The 15,539-nt window shown below is 41.6% G+C and overlaps 1 protein-coding gene and 1 non-coding gene across 9 annotated transcripts in view; one reads left to right on the top strand and one right to left on the bottom strand.

The window, feature by feature from the left end:
• LOC112257871 (flotillin-2a) overlaps window positions 1-11,923 on the top strand; it is a 33,575-nt gene extending 21,652 nt beyond the window's left edge. For 2 of the 8 annotated variants that reach the window (XM_024431792.2, XM_024431791.2), the window contains exons 3-11: window positions 1,642-1,801; window positions 6,808-6,931; window positions 7,223-7,341; window positions 7,524-7,637; window positions 7,740-7,859; window positions 8,106-8,320; window positions 8,714-8,897; window positions 9,159-9,308; window positions 9,811-11,923. In XM_024431792.2, the coding sequence (XP_024287560.1) occupies window positions 1,642-1,801; window positions 6,808-6,931; window positions 7,223-7,341; window positions 7,524-7,637; window positions 7,740-7,859; window positions 8,106-8,320; window positions 8,714-8,897; window positions 9,159-9,308; window positions 9,811-9,849 (1,225 nt within the window). In that variant the 3' untranslated portion in view covers window positions 9,850-11,923. Of the gene's footprint in view, window positions 1-917; window positions 1,009-1,641; window positions 1,802-6,807; window positions 6,932-7,222; window positions 7,342-7,523; window positions 7,638-7,739; window positions 7,860-8,105; window positions 8,321-8,713; window positions 8,898-9,158; window positions 9,309-9,810 lie in introns of those variants that run through there. The other 6 variants (XM_042326837.1, XM_024431794.2, XM_024431795.2 and 3 more) reach the window with 4 other exon arrangements.
• On the bottom strand, window positions 10,854-14,740 carry LOC112257873. The gene is made up of 5 exons (XR_006084086.1): window positions 14,595-14,740; window positions 14,325-14,395; window positions 13,982-14,021; window positions 13,055-13,319; window positions 10,854-12,831 (listed from the first exon to the last, which is right to left on the bottom strand). It is a non-coding gene; the product is annotated as an uncharacterized LOC112257873 (transcript).
• Between the last annotated feature and the right edge of the window lie 799 nt (window positions 14,741-15,539).

The following is a 15,539-nucleotide window of genomic DNA, read 5'->3' as shown; positions in this document are numbered from 1 at the left end:
AAGACTGCTAACCTTAACCCTTGTTGATGGGGAGCTTCTGAGGACTCGGCCAGCTTCTAAATGCACTTTAGCTCTGTCAGTCAGTGGATCTAACATTGATTTGATGTTAGTGTTCTTAGCCATGTTGTAGACATTGTGTGTGTGTGTGTGTGTGTGAGAGCAGTGAAACTCATTTTGGGCTGAATATTCACATTTGTATTATTATTACTACTCAATCAATTGCTTGGTTGTCAATACTCTCTAGACCAGGGGTTCTTAAACCTTTTCAGCTCGAGATCCAAATGAGAGATTAACGGTCCTCCTACGACCCAAATTAAGAATTAGTGTGTGATTTTATATATTTATTCTCATAACTCGCATGCCCAGGGCCCACTTTGGGTCCCGACCCATAGTTTAAGAAACCCTGCTCTAGACTTGTTTAGCGAGCCTCAAAGCAGTAGAGATTGTCATTAGGGACTTGCAATTTTGAGTAATCTCTTGTGCCTTAATCTCAGATGTGGTTTTAAGAATGCTGCTGTGTTGACCAATCCTTCCCTGTGACTCCTGCCCTTTGTCCTAGTTGTTTCTGTCTGTTGTGTTGTGGAGAGAACGGACTGGCTGTGCAGTGTTCGTGCTTGTAATGTAAACACTAGCATTATTAGATCATTGATAGACTGGAAAAGCCTTTGATTCCATCTGAAGCTCTCTGACTGGTGGTCAGGTTACACAATGGTTCCTTTTTTGCTGTAGAGTCTGGTCTATGGCGTAGGCCCAGACTAGAGATACCGATGCCACTTCCTCCTAGAGTATCTTCTCGTTCTAATCCCTCCCCTCTCACCCCTGACCCTACTCTACTGACATCCCTAACAGCTACTGTACGCATATACTACACTCACTGTCCTGCCTCTCCTATTCCTACAACTCTATCACCTGCTTAGGATGTCTCTGGAGATAATGACCATCCTCTGTCGCTGTGAGAATATCGAAACCTTGGAGGGTGTCCCCCTGGATGTGACAGGGGTGGCTCAGGTAATTCTTCAGACAGCCACGAATAGACTACAAAGACCAGAAAGACAAGACAGTCGGGTCACGGACTGACTGGTCAAGAACCAAACAAAACGTCAGAGGCAAACAAACGGGTGGACTAACTGGCTAACTACTGTCTCTCTCTCTCTGTTTTTCCTTCTTTCTCCATGCCATGTTGTTCTCTCCCTTTGCACTGAAAGGGAGAGAGAGTCAGCGGTCTGTCATTAACCTGTTCTATGGGCTTTGCTACACAGCTAACCTCTGTTCGTTAACTCACTCCTATAGGCTTTGGCAACAGGATCCCCATAATGAATGCTCTGAGAAAGGGATGTACAGAAGGGTCCCACCATTGCTAGCTATTACACTGTTGATTAACAAGTTAACATGACTTGATATTTATTTCAATATGGTGATTCAATTCACATCACAACTACATTTGAGAATCCAATGATATTTTGAGCTCTGGAGAAAAAAGCATTCTATTACATCCTGTTGTCACATCCCTGGAGGAGTCCTTTGAGTGAATGTTAATATTTTATTTCCTTCACTTTTTGTGTTTTTACTCCCCTTTATATTAATTTGCTATCACTTCCCTCCAGAACATGCCTATTTTTATTTTTTCCACATTCTCCACAGGATAACCCTTGAGATTATGACCCTGCAGCCCAAGTGTGAGGATGTAGAGACAGCGGAGGGTGTAGCTATTACTGTCACTGGGGTGGCACAGGTAAAGCACCTACCTACTGTACCACACCTACCTTCTGAGAATGGACTGGAATGCCTCTTTCAGCTCAAGGCGGGTTGGGTTCAGCCTCCATACATCTTTACATTTTAGTCATTTAGCAGAAGTTCTTATCCAGTGCAACTTACTGGAGCAATGATGATTAAGTGTCTTGTTTGAGCACATTGACAGATTTTTCACCTAGTCTGCTCAGGGATTCGAACCAGTGACCTTTCAGTTACTGGCCTAACTCTTAACTGCCAGGCTACCTGCCGTCCCCAAGGGGGATTGGTGCCATGGCCGTGACGGAGGGTCAATCATTCTCCTGATAGAAGTTATGACAGAAGAAATGCCTCCATCAATTATTAACATTTCATTATTATAAATTAACTGCAATATCCATGGTTTCAAACTCGTGGAAGTATATTGTACAAGTCTATATATAACATTTTAAAACCTAATTGACTATACAACTAGAAATGTATGTAAAGTCAACAACATTTTCCAAAATGGAGATGTATGGTTCTTTGTTGCAAGAGTTCAGTTATTTCAGACCCTGTTTACTTTACACTGAACAAGAAAGCCTGTGTAAACCGATATGGTGGAATGTAAGAAATGTTGTGTCTGTGGTCAAGTGTAATGGAGTGAACACCATACTTCATGTAGTCTCTCATCCCTGGCTGGATATGTTATTTTGCAAACAGGATTTGTTATAGATTTCTTAAAAATAAAAAAAGGATGATCTTCTTGCTGCAAATGATTTGGCCCTGGTATATTACTAATTATAAACTGGGTGGTTCAAGCCCTGAATGCTGATTGGCTGGTATATCAGACTGTATACCACGGGTATTTATTTTTACTGCTCTAGTTACGTTGGTAACCAGTTTATAGTAGCAATAAGGCACCTCGGGTTTGTGATAAATGGCCAATGTACCATGGCTAAAGGCTGTGTCCAGGCCCTCTGTAGTGCGTTGTGCATAAGAACAGCCCTTAGCCGGGGTATATTGGCCATATACTACACCTTCTCTGGCCTTATTGCTTAAATATACCCTATATATTGCTTAAGCAGGAATTATAGTGATGAATCTAATGACCATGAATATCAGGTGGAACTAGTTGTTTGTGGAGAATTATTGACCTTCGCATCAAGGCCGAAACAGTCTAGAGATTGCTTGTCAATTTCTGCCTTTGAGTCTTCCTTGAAAGGGGTACAAGGGAGCTGAATAAAGTCTGACATGTTTCTTTTGACTCCCAACATTTACATTATTTTGTTTACACTAATTTCCTTTTTGTATTGTAACCTTTTCTCTGTGCCAAAAGCCTGATTTATTGTGTTAGCCCCCCTAGTGCCAATCTGCAGTGAAAGTCTGATTAACAGTGATTTTCAAAGTTATAACTAGCAAATGTTAATTCAATGTGATTATGCAAGTTCAAGTTTCCCTGCATTTTTATTTATTAATTCTCACTGGACATTTGTCTTATTTACGACTAATCTAGTATATCATGTGTAATTTATTACAGCCAATTCAATTACTTCTATACTTCAGAAGTAATTTAATTTCTAAACTTCAGTAGCCACAAGTTGTGTAATGTTCCATTTTCTTACTTTCCTAGTCTGTCCAGTAGGCATGACTACAATGTGCCCACTGATGCAGAGGAAGCTTTAACGCTGCACTTCCCTAATGAGGTCTAAATGATTGGATGAGCCTAAACAAGCCTCTTGTCCTGGTTTCTATGGTAACAGGAGTTATGTGGAAGATTAGTCTTTCAAATGTGTTTTTCAATGAGACTGTCCCTGCTCAAAGTAATAGGATTGGCTCAGTACAGATGTGGATATACCCACCTTCCTTTTGACCTTTAACACACTCATAAGATGTCTCTTATTTCTCATTATATGACCTTTCCCAAAATATTGAGAGCTCTAAACAGGTGTCCACATGTTTGTGAAACTGGAAGAGTGAGTTCTGTCTCTTGGCAACCTCCTAAATGGGCGGCTTCTATTTTAACCAGATAACCAGGCCCTCCCACATAAAACCTAACACAACGAAAGTAGTTTCCCGTGAAAGTAGGTTGTTTCAATAAGCACTGCAGTCAGGAAACATTTGTATTATTTCCGATCATCAGGCTCATATTTTCTGTGTTCATGTATTTTTTCTCTTTGTTTTGCTTAGGTACTCTGCCCAGCCTTTTTAGAGCATGCTGGAGGAACCGTGGTGTTAGGGGGGGGGGGGGGGGGTAAGGGTGGCGTAAGGTACATTTGCACGGGTCCTCATCTCTGCTGACCTTTCCTTGGCACAGCTCCCCCTGCTGTCTCTGTCAGGTGGCCTGCTGATGCGTTGATTGGTTGTTTGTCTGTCTATCTGTGGTCGTTTTATAATCAGTGTTTATCATGGAATGATTGCCATCTTCCCTTCCAATTATACTGTGATTGCTCACAGACCATTTCTGAGTGCATGTCTCATTGGAGTCTGTCCAGTCACATCTCTCGCCTCAGGGACCAGCTCACTCTCTTCCCTTTCAGCTGCAGCGGACAACACATCCGCCATTGATTCAAAGATTGGTTGAATAGGGCCAATCTGAGGATATTTCATCTGGTGAATCGATTTATCCTCAACTTTAACCGCAAACGGTTACCTGACGTAAGAAAAATAAGTCACTAAGAGTAAGAGATCTAGGGTAAACATCTCTTTATTTCTAACCATGCTTGTGAATCTTAGCAGGGTTGTCTTACTAAGGCCAGTCATTTAGGTGTGGTTCTGTTTGGTAATACTATCCATAACATGTTACCTGACCCTGGACGATGTGATGCATTGGTAGGGAGGTATGTAAGGGGATCGCTTATGGTAGGGTTGTGTTTTATTCCTGCAGGCCTATGTAGGGAGAATTTATAAATGAGTGGTTATAATGATGTGCTGTTTTAGAAATAGAACTGCAGAGTATGTACATATTTTGGGAAATAAAATAAGTATTATTGGCATACATGGCATTTTAAAGTAACTGTCCAGCAGCCAAATGACTGCAGTCTCTGTAATAACCGTTCAAATGACCAAATAAATATCTACCATTTTTAGACACATTTTCTCCTTTTCTCCACTCCTAACTGCATTTGCTGCCAAATGAATATAAAATGTGTCCCCATTCAAGTCTATGATGGAATGACTGGTGGCCATTGCGAGTGTACCCATAAGAGAAAAGCAGGAAGTGTACCTATCAATGGTGCTGTGATTTTGTTGAGTCAAAAACATTACAAAAAATACATTCCATTGCATTAGCCACATCAGTTAACGTAATTTGAATGAACATTCTACATTACTATGAAAATGAAAGCATAACAATACCAGGCAGCCATTGCAAGTGTACCCATGAGTTTACCAGTCAAATTGCCAGGGTTACTGGTTCCAAGCCCATTCTATTCATCATTTACTACAACACCTTTCTTGTTTCAGCAAGGGGCAACAAGGTTTCATTACGTTGTTTAGAGTCCATGTTATCTCAGAAACGGACTCAACCACAGGAATGCCCTGCCATCTTCAGTCAGCTGTTAGTCACATTTATATATAAATGACAAAACCAGGCAAAAGTTTGGACACACCTACTCATTCCAGGGTTTTTCTTTATTTGACTATTTTTGACATTGCAGAATAATAGTGAAGACATCAACTTTGAAATAACACATATGGAATCCCGTACTAACCAAAAAAGTGTTAAACAAATTCTTCAAAGTAGCAACCCTTTGCCTTGATGACAGCTTTGCACACTGGGCATTCTCTCAACCAGATTCATGAGGTAGTCACCTGGAATGCATTTTAATTAACAGGTGTGCCTTGTTAATTTGTGGAATTCCTTTCCTTAATGCGTTTGAGCCAATCAGTTGTGTTGTGACAAGATAGGGGAGGTATACAGAAGATCGCAGTATTTGGTAAAAGACCAAGTCCATATTATGGCAAGAACAGCTCAAATAAGCAAAGAGAAATGACAGTCCATCATTACTTTAAGACTTGAAGGTCAGTCAATCTGGAAAATTTCAAGAACTTTGAACATTTCTTCCAAGTACAGTCACAAAAACCATCAAGCGCTATGATGAAACTGGCTCTCATGAGGATCGCAGAGTTACCTCTGCGAAGACCCAGAGTTACCTCTGCTGCAGAGGAAAAGTTCATTAGAGTTACCAGCCTCAGAAATTGCGGTCCAAAAAAATGCTTCACAGAGTTCAAGTAACAGACAGATGTCAACATCAACTGTTCAGAGGAGACTGTGTGAATCAAGCCTCCATGGTCAAATTGCTGCAAAGAAACCACTACTAAAGGACACCAATAAGAAGAGACTTGCTTGGGCTAAGAAACATGAGCAATGGACATTTAGACCGGTGGAAATCTGTTCTTTGGTCTGATGAGTCCAAATTTGAGATTTTTAGTTCCAACCACTGTGTCTTTGTGAGACGCAGAGTAGGTGAATGGATGATCTACGCATGTGTGGTTCCCACCGTGAAGCATGGAGGAGGGGTGTGATGGTGTGGGCGTGCTTTGCTGGTGACACTGTTTTATTTAGAATTCAAGGCATACTTAACCAGCATGGCTACCACAACATTCTGCAGCGATACGCCATCCCATCTGGTTTGCACTTAGTCCCACTATCATTTGTTTTATAAAAGGACAATGACCCAACACACCTCCAATTTAGTTATTGCACACGCACACTTCACAGAGTAGGTGTTCCCTAACGAAAATATGAAAATAAATGCTAGATTTCACTGTGCTTTGGCCACATGAGTATAGGATGAGTCAATAACATTATTTGGATGAGTTAACAGACTATTAACTTTTAAAAGTAAGATTTTCACTGGACAGTTACTTTTTAAGAAATAACCAATAATCACTTAGAACAGGAATGGGAAACTTAGGGGGTGGGGGCCACAAATCTGAACTCATCATGAGGGCCCACAGTTTTAAAGTAAGTTTGCTTCATTCAATTCTACAGTTGCCCATCCCTGACTTAGAATAACCACCGTAGTTGTGTCTCTGAAGTGCTAACAATATCATCATGCTATCAGCTGACAATGTTGTCTATTACCCTGGCTCCAGGTGAAGGTGATGGTAGACAATGAGCTGCTGGGCTATGCCTGTGAACAGTTCCTGGGGAAATCTGTGATCGAGATAAAGAGTGTCATTCTGCAGACCCTGGAGGGTCATCTACGCTCTATCCTTGGTAGGGACCTTCTGACAGAGACACAGGCTGCTGTTCAGTACTTTTGCGTCTCTGATGACTTTATTACTATTAGGTCATGCTATAGAACTTTAAGCTCTCTGGAAATAAAATGCCATGTTCTGTAATGCCATATAATGTACTACTCAGACTTTGAAGTCTCTCTGATGTAGGATACTAACAATTTAACAATGTTTAACAGATATTTTAAAAATCACCAATTCCGATGAATCCATATCAGAGCATCTGTGGTTCATGACCCACCCAGATACTGACCCCAGGTCTGTGTTCCAGGTACTCTGACGGTAGAGCAGATCTACCAAGACAGAGACAGGTTTGCTGCTCTTGTGCGGGAGGTGGCAGCGCCTGATGTGGGCCGCATGGGCATCGAGATCCTCAGCTTCACCATCAAGGTAATAGACAGGGGCACAGTCAGGTCCTATTTGGGCACAGGTCTGGCCTTTTGAAATGTAAATACTCTTAGTGCAGCTTTATACACTTGTAGTTCTATATACACTCATTACAGCTATACACTCTTATAGTGACACCACTAGCCACAAAATGATTGAGTGCCTCTGTGTTTTGTGCCTGTCAGGATGTATATGATAAAGTGGAGTACCTGAGTTCCCTGGGGAAGAGTCAGACGGCCGCAGTACAGAGAGATGCCGATATTGGAGTGGCCGAGGCAGAGAGAGACGCGGGAATCAGGGTAAGAAATTAGATTCCCTTAATGCTTTGCAGGACATTGCAGCATTTACTCTGAATGTTCCCTGTCCTCCTCTTCTCACCATGTTGTCTCTGCCCTCTACAGGAAGCAGATTGTAAGAAAGAGATGATGGACGTCAAGTTCCAAGCAGACACCAAGATGGCCGATTCAAAACGAGGGCTGGAGATGCAGAAGGCTGCTTTCAATCAAGAAGTCAACACGAAGGTATCAGACATGGTCATCATTGCTCTAGAGTAGGTTCACCATTAGCAGTTAATCGATGACGTCAAATCTAGGCCTAATGTGAAAGCTCCTTATCACCCTGGTCATATTCATTAGTGCACACCAAAGCAAAAAGTTTTACAACGGATAAACACTACCTACACAAGTTCAGTTATTTCCTTTTCATTTCAGCCCGTTTGATTCCATTTAATTCTTGGTGAATATGACCCATGCCTCTTCTCCCCCCAGAAAGCAGAAGCCCAGCTGGCCTACGAGCTGCAGGCTGCCAAGGAGCAGCAGAAGATCCGTTTGGAGGAGATCGAGATCGAGGTGGTTCAGAGGAAGAAGCAGATCACCATCGAGGAGAAGGAGATTGACCGCACAGAAAAGGAGCTCATCGCCACAGTCAAGAGGCCGGCTGAGGCTGAGGCCTACAAGATGCAGCAGCTGGCCGAGGGACAGAAGTGAGTGACCAATCACTGAGTGCATGGAAAATAAGGGCAATGTGTATGCTTGTTGGAATTCTGGATGCAAAGGAAGGTGTCATACTATAGGAAGTGAGTGAACCACCACTGAGCCTAGAGTGTCTGCCATTCAAGTCAACGTATGCAGCATGCTGGGTGTAAGTTACACTCAGGCACAGGTCTAGGATCAGCTTAGCCTCTTCAAAATCCTAACCAAAATTGAAAAACCGATCAGTGTCTAGGGCAACTTCATCTCACACTTACAGTAGTAGCTACTTGAATGGTTTGGGTGTGTAGAAGCTTGTCATACTGTAGTTTAAAGCAATCCAGTCTGCAATCCAATGATGTTATTCGTTTAACCCTTCATGTACCCTCCTGCCAACCCCTGAACAGGATGAAGAAGGTGCTGACTGCCCAGGCAGAGGCAGAGAAGATCCGTCGTATCGGTGAGGCAGAGGCCGGTTCCATAGAGGCTATAGGGAAGGCTGAGGCTGAGAAGATGAGGCTGAAGGCTGAGGCCTACCAGCATTATGGAGATGCTGCAAAGACTGCTCTCGTCCTAGAGGCCCTGCCTAAGGTCAGTGTGTCACGACATGGGCATTTAACGTTGTGTGGTAAGGGGAAGTTGTCACAGAGCTGCACACAAGCATTTGATATAGTTTGTGTCTACTTTTGGACATGAAAAAATACAAGATTTGATCAATATATAAATGTTATTTTTTTAAATTGCAACTTATCATTTGATTTGGTTTAAACATGACAACTAGAGGCTGTGTTAGATGAGTTCTCTCTGAAGAACACCCAGGTGAAGAAGGTTTGTGTCATTGTGTTGGTACAGATTGCTGCCAAGGTTGCGGCACCCCTGGCCCGGACCAATGAGATCGTCATCCTGAGCGGGGACGGTGGCCGTGTGACCGGCGAGGTGAACCGCCTATTAGCTGAGCTCCCTGTGTCCGTCAACGCACTCACAGGGGTGGACCTGATGAAGGTGAGAGAGGGGGGAGGGGTTCAGTAGAATGTAGAGAGAGAGAGCCCATACTCACAAGCACTGCAGGTGTGAACACATTCCATAAATCCAGCCTCCGTTAGCTATGTTTATAAAGCTGAATCTACACTATGCATAAACATTTGCACACCACAGAAATAAAATGTTGCTGTGAAGTCCAAGTCGAATTGCAGTCATTCCAGAGCATACTCCCTACAGATCCCCACCATGTTTAATCTCTGACTACACTGAGTCTGACTATCACTATCTGTGTTTGCGTCCCGAATACCTCGCTATGTAGTGCTCTACTTTTGCAATGGGCTCTGGTTAAAAGTAGTGCTCTAAATGGGGAATTGGGTGCCATTTGGTACAAGGCCAGAGTTATGTGCAGATATCCAGGTGATGGCAATGGGCCAACTCTTGTTGATTGTGACTACGTCAAAGGGTTCTACATTGTTCTAGCTAAGCCTGCAGCTAACCCAGTCTCTCTCTTATCATCTCACAGATCCCTTTGCTTCAGAAGATGATCAACCCTCAAGCATAAAAACAATCTTGTGCACCTTGACTCAGTACATTTCTTTATGCACTCTTTAAATCAGCTGCCTTCACCTAGAAACACTTGAAAACAAGTATAGTTTTTTTTTTACTACAAGAGTCTAGATGTTTTCATTTTCCTAAATCCCTGGTGCCTTAGCTCTATAGGGCCAGATCATCTGTATGTACCACTGCTTTTTTGTTAAACATGTTAGTATTTTTTGTAGTTAACCCATTCTGTTGTACTAACACTTGTCTACATTGTAGAAAAGGGACATTCATCATGGTTGTTCGGTGCAGGCCTTATTCTGGTCTTAAAGGTCTCGCCAGGTCTTCACCTTGTGTCTTCATTGTTATTCTTTTGTTCATTGTGTTACAAAATGCTTTGGATGTGCCTGTGGTTTTGTATAGTTATGGAAAGTATTTCAGATATTTAGTCTCAAATGTTACTTTTTTTCATTCTAATGTGCAGTCAGTGCCTGGTTACCAACCAAGTGGCTAAACCTCTGGAAAAGTAATGGTTTGGCAATTCTATAGTGTAGTGATACTACAGTAAACCTCCATTTACCATCTCAATGAGAGATGTAGAACTATTGTCCTCCCCATCCTCATGCCATCTGCCTTGAAAGCAGAAACATTGGCATTCTATCTTGTTCTTCAGTAGAATCTTTCATTTCATTCTTCATCTTAGGTATGGGAGAGGTGTGCATTCTTAGGTAGACAACACACAGAAAACATATACATTAGCACATGTGCATGGATCTTACAAGTCTGTATGAAGCCATATACTGTCAAAGTTAGCCTTAATATAGAGACCCAGGAGTCCTGCTAGCTTTCCTGATCATCTGGATTACCTCAATCAATCTAAGCTTTAATACTTGTTCTTTCCAACTATTGAGACATCATATGGCATGATATGCATTTCAGTCTCTTAGGGTAGCCAATGTTGTGTTATATCATCTTTTGGATACATTCTGTTAAGTTACATAATAGTTTATAAAGAATTTATCTCTACAGTTTACCTGACTATTTACTTTCACGTTTTTACAGGGTGCTTGCTGCCTATGATCTTTTTCTAGGAATGCAATGCTGCCACGACCTGTTGACCATCCAATCATGTATCAGTTTTCTCCACATTCCTTACCCAATGTGCTTCAAACACAAGAATACATTTCAGTTTGTTTTGCCATACATTTGAGTTGGACTGTCTTGTTGTGGAGTTCATTTTATATTGGCTTCATTTTATGAAAATTTGTTTTAGCGTTTTAGGGGAAATCTAACCACTTTCTGAATCCGTGACCTCAGCATCATTTTTTCTAATATGTCATTTTTTTACAGTAATGTCAACCTGCTGCCAACTGTGGTATATCTCTGGTCTGGGGGAGAAATGTCATTATCTAATCCCTACTGATCACCAAAAGAATACTGTATATATTTTATTATAATCTCCGCTTGTAAGATTTACATAGTAGTAGACTAGACCGTAAAATTTGAATGATAAACAGTGTGATACAGTACTGTAAATGTAGAGGGGAACCTGTATTGTGTTTCATGAAATGGCTGGTTTGAATTGTATAAAGTCAGAACACATCAACATTTCCATCTGGACATACTGATGATGGCTTTCCCTGGTCAAATTGTGTTTTTGTTCAGCTGAAAAACTCCTGTTGTATGTTCTTTTTTTAGCATCTAATTTTTGTGTCAATGCTCTTTCAAAAATATCTCATGTATTACTATGAATGGATGGTGTAATTTCAGCAGGGTAGAAGCAACTTTCAGATCAGAAAATATACCTTTCGGATCTAGAATGTAGGTGGAAGACCAAACATTGTATGCCTTTTAACTTGTATCTTTATCTATAGAGTATCTGTAATGAAACATGTTTAAATTGATCACCCATTATTGAAATGTATCTATTCAGACTCAATAAATGTTTGTGTGAATTCATCCATTTTCTAGACTGTTAAATAATACTGGAAAACTGGTCTAGCATGGATATTTCAGCATGTGAAAATCACACTCATATCCTCGACTCTGTGGCAAAGTATTATGTGCTGCCCTATAATAAATGTCTGCCTCATACAGTTTCCTCAGTATTCTTTCAGAGAATTTGTTACCAGTGGCCTGTTACATTATCCTCCTTCCATACTGTGTAGTGGATGTAGCCAACTCTTCTGGCATGACGATACAGACACTAACAGATGGGCTAATGTTAACATCAAAACATCAGGAGTCTAATTATCATGTTCTATTATTTGATAAGCCACTGTTCTTCTGCATGTACAGGTACATCTTGCACAAAATCTCACATGATTTACAATGTCCAGAGAAAAAGGGAGAATATGTGACATACTGAGTTCTGATGTGATGCATATTATTAGTTCCCTTTACTCATTATACTAATCAAATGTCAGGGCAGAATAGTCTCCAGTTCCTTCTCCTAGCAAACCACTTGCCTATCATACAACTGAAAAATATGTACATTTAAACATCTAACATTGCAAAGAGAGATGCGCTATACAGTTACCTTGGAATGACTCAATATTGCATTAATTTGTCTCAACTCTACCCAGAGGTGGCACTAGAGTTTGACAAGTGGTGAGGCAAAATTTGAACATCTACGTGACCTGTTGTGTTTACTGAGCAAGAGATCGCTTTATTTCTCACTGTTCATCCAAGTCACGCATAGGTGCCTTATAGAGGTATTCTAGAGAGGAGGAGGGGACTTGAATGTCCACATGGCTATCTCTTCGTTGCCCCACTATGGAGAGACATGTACTCTGGCCCGTGGGGGGGGGGGTAGTGGTCTGCTGTGGGAGAGGTGTGGCACCAGGTCTTCTGTGGTGAGGTGGGTGAGGCCCCACTGGTCTGCTGCTCTGTGCCAGGGGTCTCCTGAAGCCAACTGAGTCTGGCCCAGTGGAGGGTGTGTGAGGAAGAGAGGAGAGGCAACATTTCGTAAACCAATATCCTGGCCTCCTTATGCTGCCCAGGGCTGAAATAGAACAGTGTACAGTTTCAGAATATTAGCCTAGTTTATTCATCATAAATACAAACTTGAGATTATCATAATCATTAACAAATCAACATCCTATGAAAATACTGGATTGATAAGAAAAATAGTTACGATTCTCGTTCACTATTAAAAGCTGATGATGTAATACACTTTTAAGATTGAAAAAAATTGACGTTTCTGCAACTAACAATCATCACCCTACCGGTCATAGGCCCAGGTACGAAGTGTGTTGTGTTTGTGGTTGTTGTGGGTCCTTTGGTCCGGGACCCTCCATCACTCTTGGCCACAGGGCAGGGCTGCAGCTGCATCTCCCCAGTTCATGAAGGCAGAGATGAAGGGGTCAGGGACAGCAGAGAGAGATGTGATGTCATCAGTCCTGTATCCTACTGCACCATGGGAATCCACTGAGCTAGAGCTGGAGACGGTAACATCAGCCTCATCTTTTGACTCCACTGGTCTGGATCTTACTGAGACAACAAGGACAGGACAGAAGAGGGCCCGTATTCATAAAGTGTCTCAGAGAAGGGGTATTGATCTAGGATCAGTTTAACTTTTAGATAACAATGAATATGATTACATGGATCCTAGATCAGCACTCCAACAGCAAATTTGTCTTACTTTTTTAAAACTTGCATTGATGGTTAAGGACTCGTGAGTATTTCACAGTAAGCATGTTCACCTATTGTATTTGTCACATGCACTGAATACGATTTGATTTGGATTTTATTTTATGAATACATGCCCAGAATGCTAGAACAGAGATTACGCATGGAAATTCCTTCACCGTTCACTTTGACCAACTCTTTAAAATGATCTGATATAAACTTTAGAGGATAGTTACAGAACAATGACTACGTACTGTAGATAGCCTACTAGTGGATTGTCTCAAAGGGAAATAATGACACCTGCTGGCTATTTTCGTGAGCAGTTCTTTTCCATGTCTGGCAAGATCAATAGACAGCTGGCTTGACTATCATGGCTAGACTTTTCATTGTATAAAACAGAAATCCCTCATTTAGAAATGAGGTGTAATGTTTACAATTTCCCTTACAGATGTTTCAAACATGATAAATTCTGTAGGCCTATGTGACTACCATTTGAAGGTTTTGATTCCGTCAGGCGTTCTTACATTTAGTTCGTCAGAGCTCTGTCCTTCCTTTTCTCTGAACCTACAGAGAGAAAGAATTCACATTATTCAAAGTTTCTTAGTAACATGATAGTGATGTGTACCAGTAAAGAGTAAAAGAACATGGCACTTAATTGATCAGTGAGTCATCTAAGTACCATTCCAATTCTGCACAATCATCATATTTCCCACTGCGCTAACAGGTTTACCAAGAGGAACATATTAGTGAATAGATGATTGACCAACAAATATGATGATGTTATTATGAGTCATTATTGCATCACTTTCAAGTGAGAGTTGCTGTTCATGTTTCAAGCTACTAGAAGGCTATCTGAAGGTCTCTCACTTTTTTCTGTTCAGCCCGTTGTCACGAAAGCCTTTTGCAAAGGGGTTGTTGTCTATCTTGAGTTTTGTTATCTGTTGGGTAAATTAGCACGCCTCATTAATTATGGTTTTACACATCTCTTATTATGCTCTTTTGTAGCGGAAGCATTTGACTTCCCAGATTTTACATGCACTGTCCATATTCACCCTCCAGAGGGCACTCTTATCAACACAATCAGAATACAGTTGTTCCAGTATCTCCTGTGAGATGCTAAAGGTGTTGTGGCCTTACCTCTGAGTTCTGGTAGGCAGTGACAGCGATGAAGGCTGCCTCAGGGAAGGTGAAGTGCAGGTAGTCCCCTGACAGAGGGCTGTGGGGGTCTGGAGACAGGACAATGTGCAGGCGGGGCTGGTACTTATGCATGTAGTGTAGAACCACCTGCAAAACATATGATACCTGTTACTCGTATTCAGTGGAGGCTGCTGAGGGGAGAGCGGCTCTTAATAATGGCTGGAACGGAGCAAATGGAATGGCATCAAACATGGAAACCATGTGTTTGATGTATTTGATATTCCTCTTATTCCACTCCAGCCATTACCATGAGCACCTTCTCCCCAATTAACGTGTGACCTACCTCCTGTGCTAGCATTGTAGAAAAGGCAATCATTTTTCATAGTCTTTTAATCACACTTAGTTTACTGTTCCTTTAATTGTACTTTTTAGCTAACTGTCCATTTAATTGCAGGCACCTCTTGAGCCATAGAGATGGCCTTTCTCTTGCATTTCAAAGATGATGGTACAAAAAAATACAAAAGAACTGTTGTTTTTTTCTTTGTATTATCTTTTACCAGATCTATTGTGTTATATTCTCCTACATTCCTTTCACATTTCCACAAACGCCAGTCAGTGAGTGCTCTTGTTATCCCACTCTGATTTACTCCAAACTCATACCGAGTTCAGTGAACTGCACTTGAGATCTGATTCAGACAGCAATCCCCTATACTTTTTCCTCCCATATGGAAGACAAGACAGGGGTGTGTGAGGTGTTGGGACATCAATCGGAACCCCACTTTGATCTTTCAGTTTAGAGTAGCCTAAATGTTGGTGTGTGAAAAGAGGGGAGCAGGGTGGGGGGGGTGTTCAGTATAGTCAGTGACATTGGGGTTCCCCAACTTCAAAACCCCCAACTCCCTGGCAAGGTGCTAATCCTGTGGTGTGGGAAGCCAGGCTTCCCCA

Source organism: Oncorhynchus tshawytscha, linkage group LG09 (assembly GCF_018296145.1).
Source record: "Oncorhynchus tshawytscha isolate Ot180627B linkage group LG09, Otsh_v2.0, whole genome shotgun sequence".
Lineage (NCBI taxonomy): Eukaryota > Metazoa > Chordata > Actinopteri > Salmoniformes > Salmonidae > Oncorhynchus > Oncorhynchus tshawytscha.
This window is presented reverse-complemented; position numbering and strand designations above follow the sequence as displayed.